Source organism: Heterodontus francisci, chromosome 24 (genome assembly GCF_036365525.1).
Source record: "Heterodontus francisci isolate sHetFra1 chromosome 24, sHetFra1.hap1, whole genome shotgun sequence".
NCBI classification, from domain to species: Eukaryota; Metazoa; Chordata; class Chondrichthyes; order Heterodontiformes; family Heterodontidae; genus Heterodontus; species Heterodontus francisci.
Genome location: NC_090394.1, coordinates 74,545,585 through 74,573,234, shown reverse-complemented (window position 1 = coordinate 74,573,234; position 27,650 = coordinate 74,545,585). Strand labels below are relative to the sequence as shown.

Below are 27,650 nucleotides of genomic sequence, written 5' to 3'. Positions count from 1 at the left end.
TTTCGTCTTGTCTCTCCATGTTCTTCCTGCGAAAATGTATCACTTCATATTTCTCTGCATTGAACTTCATCTGCCACCTGCCCGCCCATTCCACCAACTTATCCTTTTGGGATGATACACTATCCTCCTCGCAGTTCATGATGCTTCCAAGTTTCGTATTATCCGCAAACTTTGAAATTGTGTCCTGTACACCAAGGTCTAGGTCATTAATACATATCGGATAAAGCAAGGGTCCCAACACTGATCCATGGGGAACTCCACTACAAACCTTCCTCCAGCCTGAAAAACATCCATTAACCACTACTGTATGTTTCCTGTCTCTCAGCCAATTCCGTATCCATGTTGCTACCGTCCCTTTTATTCCATGAGCTACAAGTTTGCTCACAAGTCTGTTGTGTGGCACTGTATCAAACACCTTTTGAAAGTCCATGTACACCACATCAACAGCATTGCCCTCATCAGCCCTCTCTGTTACCTCCTCAAAAACTCCAGTAAGTTAGTTAAACATGGATTTTCCCTTAAATCCATGCTGGCTGTCGTTAATTAACCCACATTTGTCCATGTGACTGTCAATTTTGTCCTGAATTGTGCTTTCCAGAAGTTTCCCCGCCACTGAACTTAAACTGACTGGCCTGTAGTTGCTGGGCTTATCTTTACGCCTTTTTTGAACAAGGGTGTAACGTTTGCAATTCTCCAGTCCTCTGGCACCATCCCCAAGTCTCAGAAAGACTGAAAAATAGACTGATCGAGAATGTGCCTATTGTGCAGTCATGTAGGGAAGCTGGTTAACCCTTTCTGTCTTTATGTTTTGCAGGTGGATTGGGATCCTGGTCTTGTACTTGACTCGTAGAGGCCAGTTTGACTGTAAAGGAGGCGGCGTCCTTCCCAGCTATCTCATGGTCTTGATTATTCTTTTGGCTGCGATTATCTTAATCTTATCTGTAATCGTTTATATTAGTATGCAAGGTGAATATTAGTCCTCTTCACTGCAGTGCAAAATAATTGTGCACTTACTGCCTACAGGCAGGACTACCAATGCTGCTTGAGGTTAAAACTGAAAAATATAAATTATGTTGTGTATATTAACTTTTGGGTGATGAATTTGTGAAACGTTATCATTGAAGGGCAATGAAAGGAATGTATAAATGAGCTCAAGAGGAAACGAGGTGAGGCTGTACAAAGAGAGTTTAAGTGACCTGCTGAGAGGTACGGGAGGTTTAATCAAAAATAAGTCCTTTTCCCATTCCCAAAAATGTTTGCTGGAAACGAGGAGTTAGATTTTCTCCTGCGTTTGTGTATTGGTTGATCAGGAGGGCTCCACATTGTCCTGTATTATTCCATTGCTGGTGACTTGGTGAGCAAAGGCCCCTCCCTGCTGTAGTATTAGGAAACATAGATCAAAATTCTGTGTTGCATTAGCAGATCTTAACCATGGAGCAGCAGAGGCTCTGAAGCATATTTGCCCTGCGCCCCTTCTTCTGCCCCCCTGAATTTGTCCCACCTTTGATGGCTGTGCCTTCACTGTCTAGGCCCTACGCTTGGTAATTTCTTCTTTAACCCTATCCACTCCCCCTTCAAGACCTTAATACCCACCTCTGAGCACCCTTCCAGCTGCTGCTGTGTGTCCCACATTAGAACAGTGATTGCAAATCCAAAGTGCTACGTTGGCTGTGAAATGCCTTGGGACATCCAGAGGTGAAAGGCTGAATATAAATGTAAACCTTTCTCCTACTTGTAGCTCCTTCATAGTTTCGGCATCCATTTAAAAAAAAAATAGTTTCTGAAGCACTTTAGGGTGTCTTTAATGTTATAGCCGCTATATAAATGCAGATGGTTGTTATTGGAGGAGAGAAAAATCCAGCCAGATTTTCTGCTTCTGTTTGCAGTGGAAGAAATTTTCCCTCGGTGACTCGGTGGGCGAGTGTGTGGGTTGGGATGGTTTTTACATGGTCAGTTCTGCCTCTGAGTCAGAAGATTGTGTGTTCAATCTAGTCTAATGCTGCCACATTTCTGGCAGTCAGCCGTGTCTCCATGGGTAGCACTCTCGCCTGAGGCAGAGGGTCATGGGTCAAGTCCCACTCCAGAGACTTGAACACAAAATCTAGGCTAAAGTCCCACTGGGGTACTGAGGGAGTGCTGCACTGTCAGAGTTGTCAGCTCCAGGGACCCGGGTTCGATTCTGGGTACTGCCTGTGTGGAGTTTGCAAGTTCTCCCTGTGTCTGCGTGGGTTTTCTCCAGGTGCTCCGGTTTCCTCCCACAAGCCAAAAGACTTGCAGGTTGATAGGTAAATTGGCCATTATAAATTGTCACTAGTATAGGTAGGTGGTAGGGAAATATAGGGACAGATGGGGATGTTTGGTAGGAATATGGGATTAGTGTAGGATTAGTATAAATGGGTGGTTGATGGTCAGCACAGACTCGTTGGGCCGAAGGGCCTGTTTCCGTGCTGTATCTCTAATCTAAATCTAAAAATCTAATCTTTTGGATAAGCCATTAAACTGAGGCCCCGCCAGCCCCCTCGGGTGGATATAAAAGATACAAATTAAATGTCTGTACATTCAGAGAAGAAATTCAAGCTCTAGAATCCTAGACCTAGCTGATCGTAATGGCACCACTGCCAACTTTATCCTCCTGTACGTGTATGACCCCGGGGGTGAAAGAAATACAGAGACTTACTGCACTCATTTATTCTTGATTTCTCTCTGTTTGCAGGAACTATCGCCAGTCCAGGTCCTAGACGATATATGCCGGCTCTGATCTACATCCGTACCACTCTTTATTTACCTGAACTGGTCTGGGCTATCTTGGGTGCTGTCTGGGTCAGTGACGCGAGCCTGGGCTGTGCTCCCTCCATAGTTAGCACAGTTATTATAGCTGTCATTTTAAGGTAAGAAAGCATTTACAATCTACTAATTGTAATGCTTAGCAGATGTTTCAGCCTCGGTTTAATGACTCATCTGAAAGTTGGCACCTCTGACAGTGCAGCATTCCCTCAGTACCCCACTGGGAGTATTAGCCTAGATTTTGTGTTCAAGTCTCTGGAGTGGGACTTGTCCCTCTGACTCGGGCGAGAGTGCTGCCCAGTGAGCTATGACTGAGTGTCAGAAATGTACAGTTTAAGGAACAAATTTGGAATCTAGTAGAATTAAAAAAAAAAAAAATTAATTTGTGGGTTTCACGCTAATCCTGGCAAATGACCTTTCCACAGCTGGATTTTCTTATTCTTCACAATGGTTGCTGTCCTCATTTTCTTCGATCCTTTGGGCAAACCCAAGAGGTTGAGCTTTGTAACGAGCACGACGCATAACCTGCAGAGCAGTGAGTCGGTCCAGCTGCTGTACACTGCCAGGTCTGTGGCAGCGCGGGTGTGGGAGTACAGGTTGAAACTGTTGTGCTGCTGCATTACAGGGGATGCAGATAACCGGGCTGCCTTTACAAACATCGGGGAACTCTTTAGTACCTTTTTTATGGTGAGTTTTTTTTTAATCACATTTTTTTTGTGTAACTTTTGATGAAAAGCTTGTCAAATTTGTGCACAGTTATTATAGAGTCAGAGAGATACAGCGCCGAAACAGGCCCTTCGGCCCAATGAGTCCGCGCTGACCATCAACTACCAGTTTATACTAATCCTACATTAATCCCATTTTTTCCCTCTCACATCCCCACCTTCCCTCAATTCTCCTACCACCTACCTACACTGGGGCAATTTTTACAATGGCCAATTTACCTATCAACCTGCAAGTCTTTGGCTGTGGGAGGAAACCGGAGCGCCTGGCGGAAACCCACACAGACACAGGGAGAACTTGCAAACTCCGCACTAACAGTACCCAGAACCGAACCTGGGTCGCTGGAGCTGAGAGGCTGCGGTGCTAACCACTGCTGCAGACTATTTCACTTTACCTTGATAAGGGGTCTTCTGGCAAATTGGAACAATTTAATTACTAAATAGTTAGGTTTGCTGACCATTGCATTGTACCTTTTGATCCTTTTTTTATGAAACTGCAGAATAATTTTTATTCCATTTTTCTTTGGGCCAGCTTTTGGGGAGGTGGTGACATAGTGGTAATGTCATTGGACTAGTAATCGAGAGGTTCAAGCTAATGTCCTGGGGACACGGGTTCAAATCCCACCACGGCAGCTGGTGGAAGTTAAAATTCAATTAATAAATTTCATTTTTTAATCTGGAATTGAATGAGAGTCTCAGTTTCATGGCATCATTACCGTCATCGATTGTCATAAAAACCCATCTGGTTCATTAAGTCCTTTTAGGGAAGGAAATCTGCCATCCTTACCTGGTCTGGCCTACATGTGACTTCAGAGACACAGCAATGTGGTTGACTCTTAACTGCCCTCTGAAATGGCCTCGCCAGCCACTCAGTTGTCAAGGGCAATTAGGGATGGGCAGCAAATGCTGGCCTTGTCGGCGACGCCCACATCCCATGAAAGAATAACAAAAAGCTAAATATTTTTGTCGATTTTTAAAATTCACTGAAATGTTTTCCATCAGCTGGTGGAGCTTTAGATTTGCACTGTAACCTGTACCCATAGACCTTGGAGAGAGTTTATCATAATCCCTATTAATGTCATTTCAAGAGGGAATGGACTGTTTCCTGCCTGGGGCAGAGATTGTGTCATACACAAGGTAAGTGCCTTTTATGGATCACACTTGGTCCTTGTGATCTCCTGGCCTGGTTTTGATCACCTGAGGGGATCAGGGAGGAATTTCCCAGCATATTTTTTCCTTGACTTTTTTTTTGCCTCTCCAAGAAGATTACACAACTGTGGGGAGTGAAACAGTGGGTTGTAAGGGTAGCAAGTGTTATTCACAATGCTCCGGCCATTGTGGTGTAGGGCTGGCTTGATGTTGCAACTGGTCTTTTCCTATCAGTCAGTTTTGAATGTTCGTATGACTGTCCAACTAACTGAAAATTCCCAGCCCTTTGTGAGTTGCCAATGTCAGACACACGGCTGTTTTTAAAAAAAAAAGTTGCTCTCTGAACAGGAGTGACACTGGCAGAGCCTCATTCGACAGCAAGCTCTCCTGAGAATGTGTCGATAGGATAGTAATTCATGGCTTCCTAGGCAAAATTCAGAAGACAGTAAGAGCCATCCATGTAGAATGGCCTAGAACTTTGTGGGAGAGCCATCCCCAGGTCACTCTTGACTCCTTCATGAGGGAAATTCTGGCAGAATTACTGGGAGCAGGTGGTCTCGGCTGCTTTGGGATCTTGAGGGTGGGGAGGAAGTTGAGATATTTGGTGTGTTCAACTGCTGCTAATGCACTAGGTTATTAGACTTGTTTTTTTTTGGATTCAGTGTTCCGTTTGGCCTTTTTATTTCCTGGTTTTTATTTCGACATTCAATCTTAATGTTCCCTTTTGTAGGAGAGACAGGAATGTATTCTGACAAGTGATCCTTTTGAAGTTTTAGATTTTTGGGAAAAATGTTTTTATTCTTACCTTACTTCTGTTTTTTTTCTCTATGGTCAGGACACAGACCTGGTGCCTGGTGATATCGCTGCAGGATTGTCTCTCCTACATCAGGAGCAGGACAGGAGAGAGCAGAGCAGGGATCTGGAGGAGGTGGCTTGTACTGACCGCCGACCAGAATCTGTTGTAAGTTCACTGTCAAGAATCAAATCTCATTAACTGACTATTTTTAACTTCTCAATAAAAAAAAGACTTATTCACCTTTTTCACAAATGCTGAAATGGAATTATCAAACACAAAAAAAATGACTTTTCCCTGTTCCTCGTTTTTGATAAAGTAAGATTACTGACTCTGCAGGGTCAGGGTGGAAGGAGAAATGGTTCTTTGCATCTCACATGGGGTTTACCCTGATCATCAGTGTCAGAATTACACAATATTTACAACACAGAAACGGGCCGCTCAGCCAGCTGGACAAGTCTCCTCCCACTCCTCCTCTCTCACCCGATCAGCAAATCTTTCTGGTCTTCCTCCCTTAATGTGCTTATCTCATTTCCCCTTAAATGCATCCATGCTATTCGCCTCAACTACTCCTTGTAGTAGCATGCTGCACATTCTAACCACTCTCATTAGGAGAATGATATCACTTATAACATATCTTTGATGGGTTGTTGCCCCCCCCCCCCCCCTAAAATGATACTTCCTTCACAATTTTGAGAGGGAAAGAAGCTCTTTGCTCACTATAGACCAAGCTTTCAATCTTTCATGCTGCTGGATTAGCTGTATGGCACCAACACTTGTCATTGAGTCCCAACCACAATCCGACAACCAATAAGCATGGACATGCAATGTCATTGTTGCCTGCACTGCATAGATTGCCAGTATGCGATGCCCATGTTACTACGCATCAACGCATTGCCGGAAACACTGACTGTTCTGCCCACTTTGGCCAAACTCTTCGACAGCGCCCCAGCCCATGAGTCATAGCAGCATAGAAGGAGGCTATTTGGCCCATCGAGTCCATGCCAGCTGTCTGTAGAGCAATCCAGTCAGTCCCACTCTCCCGTTCTGTCCCCGTAGCCCTGTAAGTTTATTTCCCTCAAGTGCCCATCCAATTTTCTTTTGAAATCACTCATCGTCTATGCTTCCACAGCCTAGTCGGCAGGGAGTTCCAGGTCATTACCACTCACTGCGTTTAAAAAAAAAAAAAAAAAAGTTCTTCCTAACATTCCCCCTGCAGCACTTGCTCAAAACTCTAAATCTGTGTCCCCTAGTCTTTGTACAATCAGCTAATGGGAACAGCTTTTCTTTGTCTACCTTATCTAAGCCTGTCATAATCATATACACCTTTATCAAATCTCCCCTCAATCTCCTTTGCTCCAAGGAGAAAAACCCCAGCTTCTCCAACCTAACCTTGTAGCTAAAATCCCTCAACCCTGGAACCATTCTGGTAAATCTTCTCTGCGCTTGCTCAAGCACCCTCGCATCCTTCCTAAAGCGTGGTGATCGGGACACAGTACTGCAACTGTACTCTGGCCTAACCAGAGTTTTGCAAAGATTCAGCATTAATTCCCTACTCAATACCTCTATTTATGAAGCCCAAGATCCCATATACTTTGCTAACTACTCTCTCAATATGTCCTGCCACCTTCAAAGATCGATGCACATGAACCCCCAAGTCCCTCTGCCCCTATACACTCTTTAGAACTGTACCATTTAGTCTATATTGCCTCTTCTTATCCCTTCTGCCAAAATGCATCATCTCTCAATTCTCTGTATTAAATTCCATCTGCCACTTGTCTCCCCTTTCTGCTAGCCTATCTATGTCTGTTGCGGTTGATTGGTGTCATCCTTATGGTTTGCCACACCTCCCTGTTTGGTATCATCGGCAAATCTTTGAAATTCTGAAAGTTAATGATTAACCAGTTCTTTGCCAACTCAAAACCACAATTTGGAAGTATCTGCAAGGACCACTGTAAAGTGGCTGGGCTTATCCCAAACTGCGGATCATTAGATACGCTGACTATTTGTACCCTGGACAGAAGCATCTGCTGTCATCTCATTCCCAAGTCCTCCACAGCCGCGTGGAAATGATTCGAGAGCCTAATTTCTGTTTTGTATGTCTTTTTAAGTATTGTGTGTCTTGGCATCATTTATTGTTTCTCCAGGCCGAGGAACTGGATATAGAATTGGAGAATGCCGCTCACTACATGCAGTTTGCTGTCGCGGCCTATGGATGGCCACTGTACATCTTCAGTCACCCATTAACTGGCTTGTGTAGGCTGAGCCATGACTGTATGTGGTGAGTCCTGATTGTTGGCAGTGTCTCAAACCCCCTTTAGTATGGTCTTGAATACTTCACATGCGTCTTGTGTTGGGTATGACTGTGATGATGGCACTCAGTCCAATGTGGATGTTGGCCTGTAAGTTTTCAGACTGGGGACCCCAAAGCTATTACACTCAATAATCAACAAATGCAGAAGTGTATTTCCAGTGCTATCTGCTCATTAAAATTATTTTTTGCAATAAAAGGGCTATTCTTTGGGTGACTGGCTAGCCTTCCATGAGGTAGGGCAGGGGCTGGTTATGGACCAAACAGGGGATGATTGTGTGTAGGCCGAGTTACTAAATGAGTACTGTGCATCTGTCTTCACGACTGAAGAGGATGCTGCCTAGGCTACATAAATGCAAGTCTTTTCAGTTTTTTAAAAACTTCCCCTTGTGCCAAATGCAATGTGAAATGTCCATCACTGGGATGTGGATGATGCACAAAGCACTACAGAGGAAGTCCAGTTAGACCTGATCAGCCTGAAGCTGTTGAGAAATACTGGATGCCGGGAAACCTAAGCTCACTCACAGCAGTGTATGAATACTGGTAACTTCCTGGTTTTCTTTGGTGGGGAAGGAAGGGAAATGGGGTAATCCAAAATCATATTGGCTCCCAATTTGCAACCTCAACGCCAAGTTTGCAGGGCCAAAGAACCTGTGCAAAAGGTGCAGCTGAATTCAGTGCTAATTTCAATTTAAAACAAGTTGCTCCTTCTACCGAGCAATGGCCAGAGGACAGAAACTGGGTGCATTACTCAGACATAGTGCCAACGATGAACATTGGGAGCATGAGAAGGCCATTTAGCCCCTCAAGTCTGTTCCGCCATTCAGCTAAATGATGGCTGATTTGTATTTACCCTTTCTGATTCTGTTTTCCTTAGTATCCTTGCCTAACAAAATCTTATCAACCTCAATTCTGACGTTTTCAGTTGACACCCCTTTCCTCACCCCTACTCCATCTCAGCAGCTTTTTGGAGGGGTGCAGGAAGAGGGAGAGTGAGTTCCAGATTTCCAGCACCCTTTGTGTGAAGAACTGTGTCTGTTCTGACTGTTCATTATCTGCTTGGCCACAAGTCCTTTAAAGCTCATGAATCGAGTCTCATCAGCTTGATGTTGAAGTTATTTCTCTCTCTAGTTGCAGAAACCAAGTTCCCGAGTTGGACATAGTCGGTGGGGATCACGTGAACTGCCAGGTCGCCACCATGCTGCAAACAACAGGGCTGCAGTACCGTGACTTCATTCATATCAGTCTCCATAACAAGGTAACGACTGGCATGGAGGGGGGTTAGAACGCTGGTCTGCAGCATGGGATCTGTTGATTCATAGCTTGACTTGAAGGAACCCTCTTGGTGCTTAGTCAGAAGGTAGTGGGTTCAAGGCCCCCTACAGAGACATCAGTAGATAATTCAGACTGACACTTGAGTGCAGTCCTGGGGGAGCGCCGCCCTGCCGGCGGGGCAGTCCCGGGGGAGCGCCGCCCTGCCGGCGGGGCAGTCCCGAGGGAGTGCTGCCCTGTTGGAGGTGCTATCTTTAGAATGAGATTAATGGCCCCGTCCGCTTATTTAAATTGGCATTAATTCCATTTCGCTTTTGTAAGAAGAGCAAAAGATTTTCCCAATGTCGTGTGCTGAAGAACAGATTTTTCTGGGCATTTGTTTCATTACTGTTTGTGGGAGCTTGCTGTGTACTAATTGGCTGCCGCATCTGCATTACAATGGTTGAGTGCACTAACCCGTTGGACATGAAGCGTGATGGGATGTCCTGAGGGCAGGAAAGGCACTGTTTAAAAATAAAGAGCAAATTTGTTTGTCCATTTTTGATTGTGGTTTACAAACATCTTTTGTTTCTATGTCAGACCAATCTGATTACTGCAAAAATTAGTCTTTAATGATTAAAGAGGAACTATTATATTGAAAGTTTCTCAGAGGCAGCAGTGTAAGCAATTGGTGAGATTATCGGTGGGGTACTGCAACAACAACAACTACTTGTATTTACATAGTGCCTTTTACGTAATAAAACATCCCAAAGCACTTCACAGGAGCATTGTAAAACAAATATGACAGTGAGCCACATAGGGAGATAGTAGGTCAGATGACCAAAAGCTTGGTCAAAGAGGTAGGTTTTAAAGAAGTATCTTAAAGGAGGAGAGAGAGGTGTAGGGAGGGTATTCCAGTGCTTGAGGCCCAGGCAACTGAAGGTCCGGCCATCAATGGTGAAACCAGTAAAATCAGGGATGCACAAGAGGCCAGAATTGGAGGAGCGCAGAGATTTCAGAGTGTTGTGGGGCTGGAGGGGATTACAGAGATAGGGCGGGGTGAGTCCATGGAGGGATTTGAAAACAATGATGAGAATTTTAAAATCAAGATGCTGCTTGACCAGGAGCCAGTGTAGGTCAGTGAGCACAGGGGGTGATAGGTGAACAGGACTTGGTGCAAGTTAAGACATGGGCAGCAGAGTTTTGGATGACCTCAAGTTTATGGAGGGTAGAATGTGGGAGACCAGCCTGGAGTGTGTTGGAATAGTCAAGTCTAGAGGTAATGAAGGCATGAATGAGAGTTTCAGAAGCAGATGAGCTGAGATGGACAAAGTCAGGTGATGTTACAGAGGTGGAAATAGGTGGTCTTAGTGATGGCGGGAGTATGAGGTCAGAAGCTCATCTTGGAGTTAAATGTGGCACCAAGGTTTCAATCAGACTGGCTTAATCTCAGACAGTTGCCGGGGAGAAGGCTGGAGTCGGTAGCTAGGGATCAGAGTTTGGAGCAGGAACCAAAACAATGGCTGTTGAGGAAATATTTAACGTTTGACTTCCAACTACCTGATGTGTCCTTATTTCAAAAGCGCAAATGCTGGAACGATGGTAACAGCTTTGGTTAGTGTGTGAAGAGAGTGAGGTATCCCGCCCATAACGCTGCCTGTGAAAGAGGCAGGCTGGTGTGTGCGTTGCCAGCTTTTTCTGAGCTCTGTCTCATAGGGCTTTTTAAATATCTGATTATTCACGTGTTGTGTAAATGTTCAGTGAAAGGCATGGCTGAGGTATTGTGAGCTGTTCTCCGAAGCTAATTTATGGTGATTGAGGGCTGTTTTAACTCTCTGACATTGCCTTATTTTCACCTCACTGGTGCAGATTTACGAAATTCCATTTTATGTGGCGCTGGATCACAAAAAGGAGGCCGTGGTGGTAGCTGTGAGAGGAACACTTTCACTTGAGGTTAGTCTTCCCTCGACATTTTTAATACGCAGTGAAATGGACAATACTTGGCGGCCTGTTTATATCTGCTAATGGAGGACGACCAGGATCTATCGATTTATCTACTTGTGTATTTACATCAGCCTGGTATCTGATGTGGGAGTCGATCAGCATACTCTCCAAAACAAGCTGCTGAGAAATCCACACCGATGGAGTTGTTCTTTGCCTAATATGGAGGGCACACATGCTATCTGTAGAGGCAAACACCACCTGCCTCGGTCCAAGGAGCTTAAGCGCGAGTTGTGAAGAGATGAGGCTTGGTTTGGGAGGGGGCCCAACAACCTACACTTAATAAGCTTCCTGCTACTTGCCCACCCTACCGGTTGGGACATTGGCCTGCTGGGTAATTTGGAGCTGAGTGGAAAGATTCCTAATCTCCAGTGCCGGGACTGCCTGTCGACGCGCTCATCTCCACTGAGGGGGTCTGCTCTTGCACAAACCCAGAGCTGCTCACGTGGCATGGCGATCATTAAGACTAACTGGCTCCCAGCCCCAGGGTCTGTACATGATACAAAAGCAAAATACTGCAGATGCTGGAAATCTGAAACAAAAACAAAATGCTGGAATTACTCAGCATGTTGGGCAGCATCTGTGGAGAGAAAAGCGGAATTAACATTTCAGGTCTGTGTTTTTGGTTCTGTATACAATGAGTTTGTTAGTCCTGACGGATTAAATGTTTAAGTTCTTAAAAGTCCTGGCTATGTTATAAATGATTCCGACAGTGCTATTGAGGTAATGCTTGATGTCACTGGATGTCTAAGTACAACTATGGGCCATGTATGCTGCTGCTCTGGCACCACAGTTGAATGATGCTGAGAATTGAAAGGATAATCACTCCTGCTTCCCCTTTCTATTTCTTAATTCTGGCTCCTCTATTGTTTGTCCTTTTTTGAGAACATGCATGGAGTTCCTGGTTGAAAGGGTGTGGAAGTTACTTGCTTTAAGCGGAGTCTCCAACTAAGGATAATCTTGCAAGGGTTGGGTTGTTGTCGAGACCTGAGAGTTTGGGGGATCTTCAGGTCGGGAATAGTTCTGCATTGCTACTTGATCAGCGATGTAATCTGAGGTACATCATAGAGGGGGTCTCTGTGTGGAACTGTAGAGGCCTAATTTCAACAACTTGCATTTATACAGTGCCTTTAACATAGTAAAATGTTCCAAGGTGCTTCAGAGGAGCGTTAATGGTCAAAAATTGACACCAAGCCAAAGGGGAAGACAGGTGACCAAAAGCTTGGTCAAAGGTGTAGCTTTTAAGGAACACCTTAAAGGAGGAGAGCAAAGTGGAGAGGTTTAGAGAGGGAGTTCCAGAGTTTAGGGCCCAGGCAGATGAAGGCACGGCCACCAATGGTGGAATGATTAAAATTGGGAATGCGCAAGAGGCCATATTTGGAGGGGTGCGGAGATCTCCGAGGATTATGGAGCTGGAGATTGCAGATAGGGAGGGGTGAGGCCATGGAGGGATCTGAAAACAAGGATGAGAATTTGAATGAAATGTTTCAGTGGGAGAGCAATTAACATGGTAGCAGTCTGCTTGATTGGCACCCCATCCACCACCTTCAATATTCACTCCTTCCACCACTGACTCACAGTGGCAGCAGTGTGTATCATCTACAAGATGCACTGTAGCAACTCGCCAAGCCTCCTTCAACAGCACCTTCCAAACTAGAGACCTCTACCACCTAGATGGACAAGAGAAGCAGATGCATGGGAACATGCATGGAGTTCCCCTCCAAGCCACACACCTTTCTGACTTGGATCTATATTGCTGTTGCTTCACTGTCACCAGGTAAAATACCTGGAACTCCCTCCCTAACAGCACTGCAGGTGTACATACACCAAATGGACTGCAGAGGTTCAAGAAGGCGGGTCACCACCACCTTCTCAAGGGCAATTGGAGATGGGCACCTTACCAGTGATTGCTCACATCCCATCAAAGAATTTTTTAAAAATCAGTTAGATTTAACTTAGTTATGAAAAAGGGCAAAGGTAAAATAGGAGTAAAGGTTCTAAATTTGGGAAAGGCCAATTTTACTAAGTTGAGAAGTGATTTAGCGAAAGGACTGCAAACCGCTACTTGAAGGTAAATTGGTGTCAGTGCAATGGGTGGCATTCAAAGAAGATGATTCAAGGGGTTCAGGGTAAACCTGTTCCCACAAAGAGAAAGGATGGGACAGCTAAATCTAGAGCCCCCTAGATGACCAGGTGCATCGAGGATAAGATGGGGCAAAAAAGGGAAGCTTATGTCAGATACCGTTAACTTAATATTGCAGAAAGCCGAGAAGAGTTCAAAACTTGTACAGGTGAAATTAAAAGGGAAATTAGGAAAGCAAAGAGAGGGCATGAAAAAATACTGACAAAAATCCAAAGATGTTTTTATAAGTATATGGACGGCGCAGTGGTTAGCACCACAACCTCACAGCTCCAGCGACCCGGGTTCAATTCTGGGTACTGCCTGTGCGGAGTTTGCAAGTTCTCCCTGAGACCGTGTGGGTTTTCGCCGGGTGCTCCGGTTTCCTCCCACAGCCAAAGACTTGCAGGTGATAGGTAAATTGGCCATTGTAAATTGCCCCTAGTGTTGGTAGGGAATATGGGATTACTGTAGGGGTTAGTATAAATGGGTGGTTCTTGGGCGGCACAGACTTGGTGGGCCGAAGGGCCTGTTTCAGTGCTGTATTTCTAAATAAAAAAATAAATAAAAAGCAAGAAGATAACTAAAGAAAGAGTAGGGCCTATTAGGGACCAAAAAGGTAACCTGTGTGTGGAGGTGGAGGATGTGGGTAAGGTTCTTAGTGAATACTTAGTGGCTGTCCTCACAAAAGAAGAGGCCGATGATGACGTCATAGTTAAGGAGGAAGAGTGTGAAATATTGGGTGGGATAAACATTGTAAGAGAGCAAATATTAAAGGGTTTGATGTCTTTGAAAGAAGATAAACTGCCAGGCTCAGATGAAGCATACCTGAGATTGTTAAAAGAAGCAAGGGAGGGAAATTGTGGAGGCTATCATATTCCAATCCTGCCTGGTTACAGGAGAGGTGTCAGAGGATTGGAGGACTGCCAATGTTGTACCGTTGTTTAAAAAGGGAGGAAGGGATAATCTGAGTAATTATAGTCCAGTTAGCCTAATTTCAATTGTGGGAAAATTATTGGAAACAATTCTGAGGGACAGTATAAACCTTCATTTAGAAAGGCCTAGATTAATCCAGGAAAGTCAGCATGGATTTGTTAAGGGAAGGTCCTGTCTGACTGGCTTGATTGAATTTTTTGAGAAGATGACAAAGTAGGGTTGATGAGGGCAGTGTGGTGGATGAGGTCTACATGGATTCTAGCAAGGCTTTTGACAAGGTCCCACGTGGCAGGCTGGTCAAAAAAAATTAAAACCCATGGGAGAGTGACAAATCGAATCCACAATTGGCTGAGTGGCAGGAAGCAGGGTGTTTTGTGACTGGAAAGCTGTTACCCGGTGGGGTTATGGAAGGCTCAGTACCTGGTCTTTTATTTTTTGTAGTTTATATTAATGATTTAGACTCGAATGTAAAATAAAAATGGCCGTGTGGTTGACAATGAGGAGGAAAGCTTTAGACTGCAGGAAGATATAGATGGTTTGGTCGGTTGGGCAGAAAAGTAACAAATGAAATTCAATCCAGAGACTTGTAAGGTAATGCATTTTGAGAGGGACAACAAGGCAAGGCACTATAAATGGGAGGATACTGAATAGTGCGGAGGAACAGAGGGAGTTTGGCGTGCAAGTCCACAGATCCTTAAAGGTAGCAGGAAAGGTCAATGAAGTGGTTAAAAAGGCATATGGCATGCTTCCCTTTATTAGGCATAGGTTATAAGAGCAGGGAGGTTATGCCAGAACTGTATACACCACCAGTTAGGCCACAGCTTGAGTATTGCCTACAGTTCTGGTCACCACATTGCAGGAAAGATGTGATTGTACTGGAGAGGGTGCAGAGGAGATTTACAAGGATGTTGCCAGGACTTGAGCATTTCAGCTATGAGGAAAGATTGGGTAGTCTGGGGAACAGAGGAGGCTGAGGGTTGACTTAATTGAGTTGTGTTATGTATAAAATTGAGGGGTCTAGAGAGAGTAAATAGGAATGATCTATTTACCTTAGCGGAGGGGTCAAAAACCATGGGGCATAGATTTAAAGTACTTGATAGAAGATTAGTGGGGAGATGAGGAAACATTTTTTCACCCAGAGGGTGGGAGGGACCTGGAGCTCACTGTCAGAAGGGATGGGAGAGGCAGAAACACTCATAACATATAAAAAGCACTTGGATCTCTACTTGAAGAGCTGTGACCTGCAGGGCTATGGATCTAGTGCAGGAAGGTGGGATTAGACAGGGTAGCTCTTTGTCAACCGGCACGGACACGCTGGGCTGAATGGCCTCCTTCTGTGATGCAAATTTTCTATGATTCTAATTTTAAAATTGACTGAAATGCTTGAAAAGTTTAAATGAAACAGTGACTGAAATAATGCCACAAAATAAAATATTGATTCACTAGGGGAAAGAGTCTGGTCCAGTAGGCACCTAAACAAAATCAGTTAACTTAGCATACACTTGGGATCAAACCTGGCACTTTCCTGATCTGATTAGCTTGGTTCCAAATTGGGCAACAGATTTACCAACTGAAGCATTGGAGGGGCATAAACAGATTGAAATGTTTTCCATTATCAATTTGTTGTGGCAGTACCAGGATGGTAGAAGGTGAACTAGATAAACCTTAGAAATTACTGGACAGAAAAAGACTATTCTATCCCTGTTTACCTGTACTTTTTAACCTGTAGGACGCTTTGACAGATTTGTGCGCCGAGCGCGAGACGTTGAATGTAGACGGCGTGACGGGAGAATGTTTGGCACATAAGGTAGGTGTTCAGCTGCTCGCTTTCAGGCTTACAAACGCATGAGAATAACCAAGGTGAAGGGGTTACATGAACACTGTGCAAGGTACACTTGTTTCAGTTTTTGGAAGCATTTACACTGTAACCTTAGCATAGCTGTGAAACACTTCCTGTTAAAGATGTGATCTAGAGTCGGAGCCTCGTGCCGCTTAGCTCGGAGTACAGGTCAGCACTGAAGGTTAAAGTGTAAATGTGTCCTTGCTGACCAGTTAAATATCAATCGGAGGTTCTAAATCAGAGCTTAGAGTTCTGAAATATACAGCACGGAGGGATGCTATTCAGGCCATTCTGCCTGAACTAGTTCTCTGAATGAGTGGAGGGTAAGATTTTAGAAACTATAATCAGGGAAAATATCCTCCTCAGTATCAACCACATGGCCAATTTTTGTGTCATCTGCAAACTTCTTGATCATTCGGGTGGCGCAGTGGTTAGCACCGCAGCCTCACAGCTCCAGCAACCCGGGTTCAATTCTGGATACTACCTGTGTGGAGTTTGCAAGTTCTCCCTGTATCTGCGTGGGTTTCCTCCGGGTGCTCCAGTTTCCTCCCACATGCCAAAGACTTGCAGGTTGATAGGTAAATTGGCCATTAGCAATTGCCCCTAGTATTGGTAGGTGGTAGGGAAATATAGGGACAGGTGGGGATGTGGTAGGAATATGGAATTAGTGTAGGATTAGTATAAATGGGTGGTTGATGGTCGTCACAGACTCGGTGGGCCGAAGGGCCTGTTTCAGTGCTGTATCTCTTTTTTTTAAAAAAAAAATTCCCCCGACATTTACATCCAAATCGTTTATATATACCACAAAAAGCAGGGGACGCAGTACTGAGCCCTAGAGGCCTGCTTTAGGTTGGGAAAAAGAACCCAACCGAACCACAGTGGACCCGAGCCCGACCCGGCCCGAGTCCCTCCAATTTTGCCCCAACCCGACCATCCATTTACTTACCTTCCTGACACCGAACCTGCAAGAAACTGCAGTGCAGGCGTGATGACATCACTCGCTCACTGCATAGACTCAGTTTTGTCCTGGACTTCCAGCTCGGGTAAGTTTTTTATTTTTAATACTTACCAGCAGAGCACTTACCGTGTGTGTCCGACTCGACTCGGCCCGACCCGAACCTGACGCATGTTGTCGGGTTCGGGTCGGGTAGCAGGCCTCTACTGAGCCCTGCAGAACCCCACTGGAAACCGCCTTCCAGTTGCAAAACCACCCGTAAACAATTGCCCTATGTTTCCTGCCACTGAGCCAATTTTGTATTCAGCTTGCTACATTTCCCTGGATCCCATGGGCTTTTATTTTTTAACCAGTCTGCCATGTGGGACCTTGTCAAAAGTCTTGCCAAAATCTCATGGAATAGGAGGGTCGGTGTCCAATTGAATAAAAAATTGGCTGACGGACAGAAAACAGCGAATTGTAGTAAATGGTTGATTTTCAGACAGGAGGATGGTAGACAGTGGGGTTCCCCAAGGGTCAGTGCTGTGACCACTGCTTTTTTTGATACATAAATTATTTGGATCTTGGAATACAGAGTAGAATCTCAAAATTTGCAGATGACACCAATCTTGGAGGTGTAGTAAGCAGTGAGGATGATATGAGCTGCCGGCCAACAGGATATAGATAGGTTAGCAGAATGGGCAGAGGGGTGGCAGATGGAATTTAATACTGACAAGTGTGTGGTGATGTATTTTGATAGAAGGAATAGGGAGAAGCAATATATATTAAATGGCACAGTTCTAAAGAGGGTACAGGAACAGAGGGGCCTGGGGATGCATGTGCAGAGATCTTTGAAGGTAGCAAGACATATTGGGAGAGTGGTTAGTAAAACATATGGGATCTTGGACTTTATAAATAGAGGCATTGAGTACAAAAGCAGGGAAGTTATGCTGAACCTTTATAAAGCTGTGGTTAGGCCCCAACTGGAGTATTGCAACCAGTTCTGGTCACCACACTTCAGGAAGGATGTGAGGGTCCTTGAGAAGGTGCAGAGGAGATTTACCAGAATGATTCCAGAGTTGGAGGATTTTAGTTACAAGGTTAGGTTGGAGAAGCTGGGTTTGTTCTCCTTAGAACAAAGGAGATTGAGGGGAGATTTAATAGAAGTGTACAAGATTATGACAGACTTAGATAAATTAGGCAAGGAAAAACTGTTCCCATTAACTAATGGTACAAGGACTAGGGAACACAGATTGAAGGTTTTGGGCAAAAAATGCAGGGGGAATATAAGGAAGAACATTTTAATGTAGCGGGTGGTAATGACCTGGAACTCGCAGTTCACAAGGGTGGTGGAAGTGGAGACAATCAATGACTTCAAGTGGAGGTTAGATGGCCACTTGAGAGAAATAGACTTGCAGGGCTATTGGGATTGAGCCGGAGAGTGGGACTGACAGCATAGCTCTGTGGAGAACCGGCATGGACTCAAATGGGCCGAATGGCCTCCTTCTGTGCTGTAAATTACTCTATGACACTCAGTTTAGTGTCATTTTCCTGCCCTTTCCCCATACATATTTATTTTTTTAAAACAAGGTCTGCCTGTGTATAAATAGTTTTTAAATTATTCCTAGCACTTCTCCAGGGCTGTCCTGCCCAACCCAGGGTAGTTCAACTCCTGGTTCTTGGGCTGCAAAAACAAGCTGTTGTGATTTATTTCTCCTGTCATGCTAGGCCCCCACCTGCCAAGAATGAGGCGCATTAATTTTATCTTGAACATTGATTTTAAACTGTTACTGGAGTGAAGAAAGGACTTGTTAAACAGATCAGCTGTGGCTGGAAAAGATATTTGAATATTAACAGATTGCGATTGGGAGGACAAAGGACCATTCCCTGACGCATTCAACCCACAGTGGACCTTAATCACCAGGTATTGTGTGTAAGAGAAGCATTCCAGAGACTGCTATGGTGATACAAGCCAAGACGTGGTCAGACCTGTTAGTCACATGACTAACCTGCTTGGCAACCTGGGATTTTCTGGATTGTACAAACAGTTTGAACTCAGAGAAAGTCTGTTTGTTTGCTCCTGGACTGAGAAGTTCTCTCCTGTCTGCTCCCATCTCCATCTCACAAGCTTCTGAATCCACTAAAGACACATGAACCCCAGGAGAGAAAAGTCTCCTACAGCAAACAAGGTTTAAGAAGAATACTGGGCCCCAATGAAAACCAAGATCTACCTACAATCAAGGACTCTACCATGAGCTCGAAGAACCGTAACCAAAACTCTTCAGATATTGCCTCGAACTTTTCCACTTTATTTCTTCTCTTTTCTGTCTCTATATGCATGTGTGTATCGTGTATACATGCTAGTGTGGGCGCGTCATGTATCTGAAGGCATCAACCGAATTAGAGTTTAAGTTTAATAAATTTCAACTTTTCTTCTTTAAACCTAAGGAAGCCTGTTTGTGTTGGTTTCTTTGCCTTAAAATTGGGAAGCGGTGAACAAGGATTCACCAAGGGGGAGTAAAAACACACTGTGTTTAAAATTAAAACCTGTTACAGTAAAACCAGGTGAAGGCTGAGATGGACCCCAAGACCCCTTTCTCACCGGGTCATAACAAGAACCCATAGTTTTCTCTGCCGTTTGTCAGGGAAAGTTCCACTAGGTTGCCTGCTGCTCTTGTGCGAGTCTGGACTGTTGGCAGGCTGTTCAGCCTTGACTGGGGCAGCAGAGTCCGACACTCCTCACCCAGGTGTGTGTGTGTGTGCACGCACCTGTCTATCAGTCACGTCAGACACAGCAGTGATCGGGAGGCAGGAACCTTCACTGATATTTGTCTCTGCCGTCTGGACTGAACTAAGCCGAATGTGGCAGAATGGAATTTTAGATCCTCTTGACCTGCATAATCCCATTCCAGCTGGACAGTGTCCTTACCAACTAAGCTATTTAGGGGGTTGGTGGGGGAAGAGTGATTACTGTTTTGAGCTGAGCCTGAACTTAATGGGAGACCCCTTTCTGTTCAAAATAAATGCATTGTGTGAGTACGTTGGAAGTGAAAGACTGCATCTTGCCGAACATTCAGATTTGAACCTGTGCAGACAACAAGCGGATGGTCCAGGTATTTTGTAAACAAAGTGTGTACAATGGCCATTAACTAACCCATTAAAACTCTTTCTTTCAAGGGGATTAACCAAGCAGCAAGTTATATTCACAAGAAATTAATCGACGACGGGATTTTAAAACAAGCTTTCACAGTTGTGCCTGTGAGTTTTTGTCTCTCATTTTTGAACATCTGCCCTGTTTGATATATCTTTTAAAAAGTTGAAAATGTTTAATGGGAGATATGTAGACGTGCAGTTTACCTTTTGTGTTTTTTTTTATGGTGAGTGACTCGAAGAATTCAAGTCAAGGACTGTCAGAGAATATTTAACTATCTTTAATCAGGGAAATCCAGTAATACTTTATGACGAACCCCTTTTTAAAAAAATAAATGGTTCAAAACATATTGAGCTGTTCCACCTGTCCTCGTGGCTGTATAATGATGGATTTTTATACAGTAATTGGGTAACACACTGAAGCAATTGCCCAAGCAAAGTGGATCGTATTGAGGCTATATTAAAGTTGATTGATGAGGGAAGGGCTGTAGATGTCATATACATGGACTTCAGTAAGGCGTTTGATAAGGTTCCCCATGGTGGTAGACGCGGGCATGATAGCGTCTTTTAAGATGTATCTAGACAGATACATGAATGGGCAGGAAGCAAAGAGATACAGACCCTTAGAAAATAGGCGACATGTTTAGATAGAGGATCTGGATCGGCGCAGGCTTGGAGGGCCGAAGGGCCTGTTCCTGTGCTGTAATTTTCTTTGTTCTTTGTAGCCTCTGTGCGAATACCCAATGTTATCATTCCTATTACAGCGATTAAGCACCAACTTTGTAGCTGTCTGTATAAAACTGATTGTAGACTTTGCTTTGGATACCAAGTTACCTGCTGATTATTTTAATTGCCTCACAGTGCTTATCCTATTTATCTCCTCTACCGTACTGGAATCGTGCAGCACAGGAGGAGGCCATGCAGCCCATCCTGCCTGTGCTGGCTCTTTGAAAGAGCGATCCAGTTGGTCCCACTCCCCGGCTCTTTCCCCATAGCCCTGCAGGTTTTTCCTTTTGAAGTATTTATCCAATTCCCCTTTGAAAGTTACTCCTGAATCTGCTGTCCTTTCAGGCAGCGCATTCCCGATCTTAACAAGTTGCTGAGTAAAACGTCTCCCCCGGGCCCGGTTCTTTTGCTGTTTATCTTAAATCTGTGTCTTCTGGTTACTGCCCTTCCTGCCAGTTGAAACCGTTTCTCCTTATTTACATGATCAAAATCACTTCATGATTTTGAACACCTCTAGTAAATCTCCTCTTAACCTCTCTGTTTTAGGGACAACAATCCCAATTTCTCTAGTCTCCCCACATAACAGAAGCATCTTTATCCTTGGTAGTTTGCTGGAGACAATATCTCTTCAGATTTTCCTTTGAGATTTGTTTCTGTGATTGCTTTTACTTTATGTTTAAGCAAGTTCCCATGCCAGACAGTTTCCTGGAGGCTTGTGTTCTGTTAAATGAGCCTGATTTTCTCCTCTGTAATTTGCTGTACTGAAGGGTTTGTTCATGATGCTGATCCTGATCATTCTAAAGGTCAATGTTGCAGTCTAAAGGATAAGAATTATCTTCACATTTTCCATCTGGTTTCATTCTGATCATGTGAGCAGCATAGAACAACCAAAGGTACAAGCTCAACAATGGTTTCCCCATGTAGTGTCTGCTAAGCTGCCATGGGTGCACATTTACTCCAGGGAGATAAATAGTTTAATGCCACTGCTACTTCATGGCTGCTCAACACGGTGAGCTGAGCCGTACAGACCAGCAGGATCCCACGTTCAGCCCCTGGCCTGTGCTGAGTTACTGGATCCGAGCTGCAGTGGCATTGGGATTCCCCACTCCTGATTGTGACCCTGCTGGATGTGTGATGTTTAAGGCAGGTTCGAGCTCCGCTGATGACACGGAGATTGTCCCCTTAAGCAAGGCAGCCGGGGGGCAATCGGAGCACCGGGAACTGTATGGAGAAGAGGATTGGAACTCTACAGTTCCATGATCTGCGCCCAGTTAGTAGGATAAACAAGAAAGCCGAACGCATTCTGCCAATTACCAGCTACAGAACTGCCTGATTTTAGTTGCTTAAAATAATCATGTGCTGTTGGAGTAAGCCTGTTGTTCCCCTGTAGGAGTATAAATTGATTATAACTGGCCACAGCCTGGGAGCAGGAGCAGCCGCGATCCTTGCAATAATGCTTCACAGATCCTTCCCAGATCTCCGATGCTATGCGTTTTCTCCACCTGGAGGTCTGCTAAGGTGAGAGGAGTAAAACGACTGCACACAGCCTTTTTCTTTTGCTCATGATAATGTTTTGGGTAGCGTCAAGTTGAATTGTTTATGCTCGGGCTAGTTTTAGTTTGTCAAGTATTTGAATGTTATGCACTTAAACTGTGTTCTTATTTGAGGGGAACTCTGCTGCACTTGGCTTGGTTTATTAGTGGCACAGTAACTGTAAGTGTGTGTGTTCTCAGTCAATGTCCTAGTGCTGCACTCCTCCAGCAGTATTTAAAATTGAATTTGCCCTTGAATCACTGGACCGTTTCAGGTGGAAGTGGCTGTGTGCCCGAGCCTTGCTGTGGGTTGGTGGGTGGTTGAAGAAGTCTGACCCAGAGCAGTGAGGCAAGATCAGGATCGCTGCTCAGAGAGGCCGACTGGTCTGGTATGTAATGGCAACATGTGCCACCACTGACGGGTTGCCAACTCTGATTGGACGCATTCATTACTTTTTACCTGCAGTCTCTAATATTTCTATCACAAAGAATATGGGAAACAAGCACCCTTTTTTAACGGCCTTGTGATTTTTCTCCCCAGTTTTGCTCGCAGCAGTGGTCTGGAGATTAACTTTTAATTCCTGGAGGCTCCAGGACACTCCCTGGAGGGTTGGCAACCCCAGTGACATTGCTACCTTTCAAACAGCAGGTGAACACCGCACACCTGAGGAAGCTCTTTACAATAGAGAGCTGCCCTCAGGGTTACTGTTGCTCTAGTACTTGAGCTGCTTGCTCTGTGCAGGACTAACTGGTCTTAGCCCTTGCTTCATCACCCCACCTTTTGCACCTCATGGATGAATAGTCTTCTGGACTCGTGCGAAGAATGCCAATCAGCAGATGACCAAATGAGGGTGTGACCCAATAATGAGACCCTGATTATTGCCAGTTTTATTTGTTTGTCGGTAATTGATTTAACTTCTTATTTATCGTCCGCATACAGTAGGATAAGCACAGTTCATTTGGGAGGGGTTGTCAGTGATCAGTGCCCTTTTAAGAACCTTTGCTTCTCTTCCGCCCGGTTCCTATGAGATAGAAATACTAAGTTCAGTATGCTGCTCCTCTGTTCCTCTCCTCCCAGCATTACAGTTAATGTCTTGATATTGTTCCTCCCAAGGTAAAATTCCTTTCTCTCTCTCTATGGGCAGTTTAGTTTGTAACTTGTCATTTTCACACACGCTCCGTGCTGGCTGGGGAATCCACACATAAACAATTAATAATTATTTTTACTTGCATTTATATAGTGCCTTTTAACGTAGTAAAACATCCCAAGGCATTTCACTGGGGCAGTTATCAAACAAAATTTAACACCAAGCCACATGAGATATTGGGACTGGAATGAGGAAGGTTTTAACGAGCATCTTAAAGGAGGAGAGAGGTGCAGGGGTTTGGGCAGTGAATTCCAGCGCTTGGGGTGCCAATGGCGGAACAATGAAAATCAGGAATGTGCAGGAGGCCAGAGTTTGAGGAGCACAGATATCTCTGAGGGTTGTAGGCCTGGATGAGATTGCAGAGATTGGAACCCTAGAGGGATTAGGATGAGAATTTTTAAATCGCAGTGTTGCAGGACTGGGATCTGCACTTCACTTCAGCGGCTGACTCTTGCTCTAGATCCACTTGTGGTGCTGTAGTCTGTGTTCCCCCAATTTACCATTGCTCAGTATCCAGTCGGGATTTCCGATGCTGTGTCGGGTGTTTCCAGTTAGATGTTTGCATAATCTGTGGGTTCCTATCGCAACATTTTGGAATATGGATATTGTCTTTATCTGGGCACACTGAGCAAGACTTGCTGCAAGGGCAGTATTTTTCAGAACGCATGCATAAAGCAATAGAGCACTCCAGCGCAGAGAGGCTGTTCCAGCAGATCAGCCAAGTGTTGTACCAGGTTTTCAGTCCCTCGTTTGACCACAGTATAAAAATTGACTGAGAATGCACTCACAGTTACAGCACCACACACTGATGGGTGTTTAACGTTATTGTTAAGACTGTAAAAAGGGATGACCATTCCATTCCATACCCTCTCAGTTACTGTTATTGAAAGAAGGTACAGTCTGTGGCACACGAATCCTTTAAATCTTGATCGTGCACTTGCACTTCTGTACCACTGCACCTGGAGGATCAGTGCTGCCCTTGTACAATCTTGCCCAATCTATTGAGCTTATTTTCAATATGCCAGTCTCACTCTCTTCTTTAATTTGGAGTTCTTGAAGCCTTTTATTTGGTAAATTATTTTTTGCCGACTGGTTATCAATCACTTGGCAACTGTCCTGGTCATAGACAAGGTGGGTTGCAGTATTTATACAGCATAAGACGCCTCCTGTGCCGTAATGATTGCATGACTCTCGTAAGGATGGTGGGGCAGGGCGATAAAATAAAGGAAGGCAACACTATTGGTGTTGAAGGTGCCAAGTGCCTGGTTATTTACCCAGTTTGATGATGAACCGTGTCCCCTCTGGTCTGGGTGCGTTTGAGTTCTGAATGCTGCCTATTCCCTGATGGAAAAAGCTGTTTGTTAATCAGAATGATTCTAGTGTTTTTTTTTTTGTTTGGGTGACGAGGAGTAATTGAATAGGAAAGATTCTCCTTCCAGCTTGGCACGTGTCGGATGTAGCAGCTTGGCTGAGAACAGAGGAGATCTGTTTTCTTGTAATGGTTAGCTCTGTCACTCGAAGCCATAGATTTTTGATTACACACTGACTCCTGACAATGCAGAGCATGCACAGAGCGATCACGGATGTCATCAGTGCATGCGAGCATTTGCCAGTTGCCAGTATGAATGTGTGCGCTGATGTCACCACGCAATGGCATCCTCACCTCTCAGTAACCGCAATCACCACCTCCATTCCCCCAATAGTATAACTGTACCTCACTCCCCACTCCCTCCTTCCATATCTGCTTCAATTGCCATTTCCCCCCAGCCCCCACCTCCACTGCTCGCTCCCCTCCCTCAGCCATGCTCTCCCACCCTCGCCACTTACCCTCTCGCCGTTCAATTCACACCCCCTTCCACCAACCCCCCGAGCCACTGACTCCCGCCCTCAATGCTTTCCGCCTTGCCATTTCTCACCTCAGCCGATCGCTCCAGGCCTCGCTGCTCCCCTCCCTACCCCCCACCCCCCCCCCCCCCCCCTGCCGCGCCGCCTGAAGTTGGAGTGGGGGAGAATGAGCCGCCAAAGTGCAAGGCAGGAAGCCAGGGGTGATGGGTGCGATGCAGGAGCGAGTGGCCAAGGGGGGAAGCGGCGCGGCCTGGAGCAAATGGCCAGGGGCGCGGTGGGGAGCGAGTGGCTGAGGGAAGGCAGCAGCGAGGCGGGGAGCGAGCGGCGAGGAAGGGAGCGGCGAAGAGAAGTGCAATGGCAGGAAGGAGCGGGGTGTAATGTTGGATGGGATGGAGGCGGCGGTCGCAGCCTTTGAGGTGATTTGGGTTTAATATGTAATTGTGATGAATTGAGCAGTGCCATCTTTAATCCTGGCAGCTGCCTGAGACGTCGCGAACAGTGATGTTTCAGTGGAAGAGACTGCATTTGCGCATGTGCTAGTACTGCGCCACCTAGTGGTTGCATTGTCAGCAAACACAGCCTCTTGGTTCGCAATCGGAAGCTGTTTTTCCCCATTTCATCATATAAACCTTTGTTATCGCACCAACAGTGCTGACCTATACAGATCTATTACTTCATGTGCAGTTTGCACATTTCCATGCTTCGCCTTGCCTGCCTGTAATGATACCCCCTTCAGCATTCAGCAAATGGAAGGACTGACTGTACTGTTCCCGCTGCTGGTAGCTTTTTATTTCACTGGGCCAGTTTAGCGACCATGCCAAAATTGCTTCTTCCTGAAATCAAGCTCCATTTTTAACAAGGACATCTCTCTAAATTCTATTGTCTTCAGTCTACCAGCTGTAACTTGTATCAGTGTCTCCATTCTAATCAAGAAAATTCATCAATTTTTTTTTAGCAAGCCTCTGGCTGATTATAGCACAAGATTTACCATATCTGTTGTCCTGGGCAAGGATCTCATTCCAAGGTCAGTGTAAAACATCTGTGAATTGGAAGTTCAATTTTATTCCAGTTGGTTGCCAATGCTGTATCCTTAATGTTCATTTTAACCTCCTTGTTTGCAGGCTGAGTCTTCGCAATATAGAAGACCTAAAAAGAAGAGTATTAAGAATAGTTGCCCAATGCAATCGGCCTAAGGTATCAATGTTCTGCAGTGCTATTTGGAGGGAAATGATGCTGTATCTTTGACAAACCTATTACCCTCTTGAGAAGTGCAGTCCTCTATTTTGGCCTGGGGCCATGAGTAAAAGATAATAAATGCAAAAAGGAATTCAGGGGATCCATTTTGACTCAGGGTGGTTAGAATAAACAGAGCAGTTGGGCTCATTTCTAGAGGGATACAATTGAAAAAGAAAGAAGTTATGTTAAATCGGCATCAAACCTCGGGTTAGACAACGCTTGATGTACTGAGTACAGTCTGATCTCCATATTAAAAGATGATGGTCACTGGCCAAGATACAAAGAAAGATTTACCAGAACTGAGAGGTTGTATCTATCAGGAAAGACTGAACAGACTGGGGCTCTTTTTAGAAAAGAGAAGCCGGACAGGTGACCTGATGGAGGTCTTTAAGATTATGAAGGAGTTTGATAGGATAGTTATAGAGAAGATGTTTCCCCTTGTGGTGGAGATCAAAACTAGGGAACTAGGGACCATCAATATAAGGTAGTCACTAATAAATTTCTAAATACAAATGACATAAGGGGCTATGAGGATAGTGTGGGGAAAAAGGCATGGAAGTGGATGATCAGCCATGATCGTATTGAATGGCGGAGCAGGCTCGATGGGCTGAATGGCCTACTCCTGCTCCTTTGTTCCTAAATCTAATAGAGAGTTTAGGAGAAACTTCTTTACCCAGAGAGTAATGAGAATGTGAAACTCACTACCACACGGAGTGGTTTAGGTGAATAGTATAGGTACATTTAAGGGGAAGCCAGATGAACACAAGAATGTTAGAGGAATAGAAGGATATGCTAATAGGGTGATATGAATAGGGGTAGGAGAAGGCACATGTGGAGCATAAACACTAGCAGAGAGCAGTTGGACAGCATAGTCTGTTTCTGCGCTGAAATATTATGTAATAATATTAACTCAGTAGAATAGTGTAGGCAACTGTTGAATAATTTGAACACTTGTGTGGTTTGGGTCTACACATTTGCATTCAGTGCAGCTGAGCTGCTTGTAATTTCTAATCCTGACTGTATTTCTTTATCATATTGATCAGTTTACTTGACAAGGACATGGAGGTGAGTCAGTAATGAAAGTGCAAACTCCAGTGTGGCCCAGTCCGTGACAGGACGTCAGAGGCTGATGAAGCGAAAGCTTTGCTACAGAGCAGAATGTGCAGCCCGTCC

The 27,650-nt window shown here is 44.8% G+C and overlaps 1 protein-coding gene across 3 annotated transcripts in view; it reads left to right on the top strand.

The window, feature by feature from the left end:
- Positions 1-27,650, top strand: part of daglb (diacylglycerol lipase, beta) — a 43,537-nt gene that overhangs the window by 10,206 nt on the left and 5,681 nt on the right. For all 3 annotated transcript variants that reach the window (XM_068056606.1, XM_068056608.1, XM_068056607.1), the window contains 12 exons: positions 815-966; positions 2,714-2,888; positions 3,210-3,471; positions 5,491-5,616; positions 7,596-7,729; positions 8,891-9,017; positions 10,880-10,963; positions 15,796-15,873; positions 20,018-20,098; positions 22,107-22,234; positions 26,197-26,265; positions 26,363-26,435. In XM_068056606.1, coding sequence (XP_067912707.1) covers positions 815-966; positions 2,714-2,888; positions 3,210-3,471; positions 5,491-5,616; positions 7,596-7,729; positions 8,891-9,017; positions 10,880-10,963; positions 15,796-15,873; positions 20,018-20,098; positions 22,107-22,234; positions 26,197-26,265; positions 26,363-26,435 — 1,489 coding nt within the window. The remainder of the gene's footprint in view (positions 1-814; positions 967-2,713; positions 2,889-3,209; positions 3,472-5,490; positions 5,617-7,595; positions 7,730-8,890; positions 9,018-10,879; positions 10,964-15,795; positions 15,874-20,017; positions 20,099-22,106; positions 22,235-26,196; positions 26,266-26,362; positions 26,436-27,650) is intronic.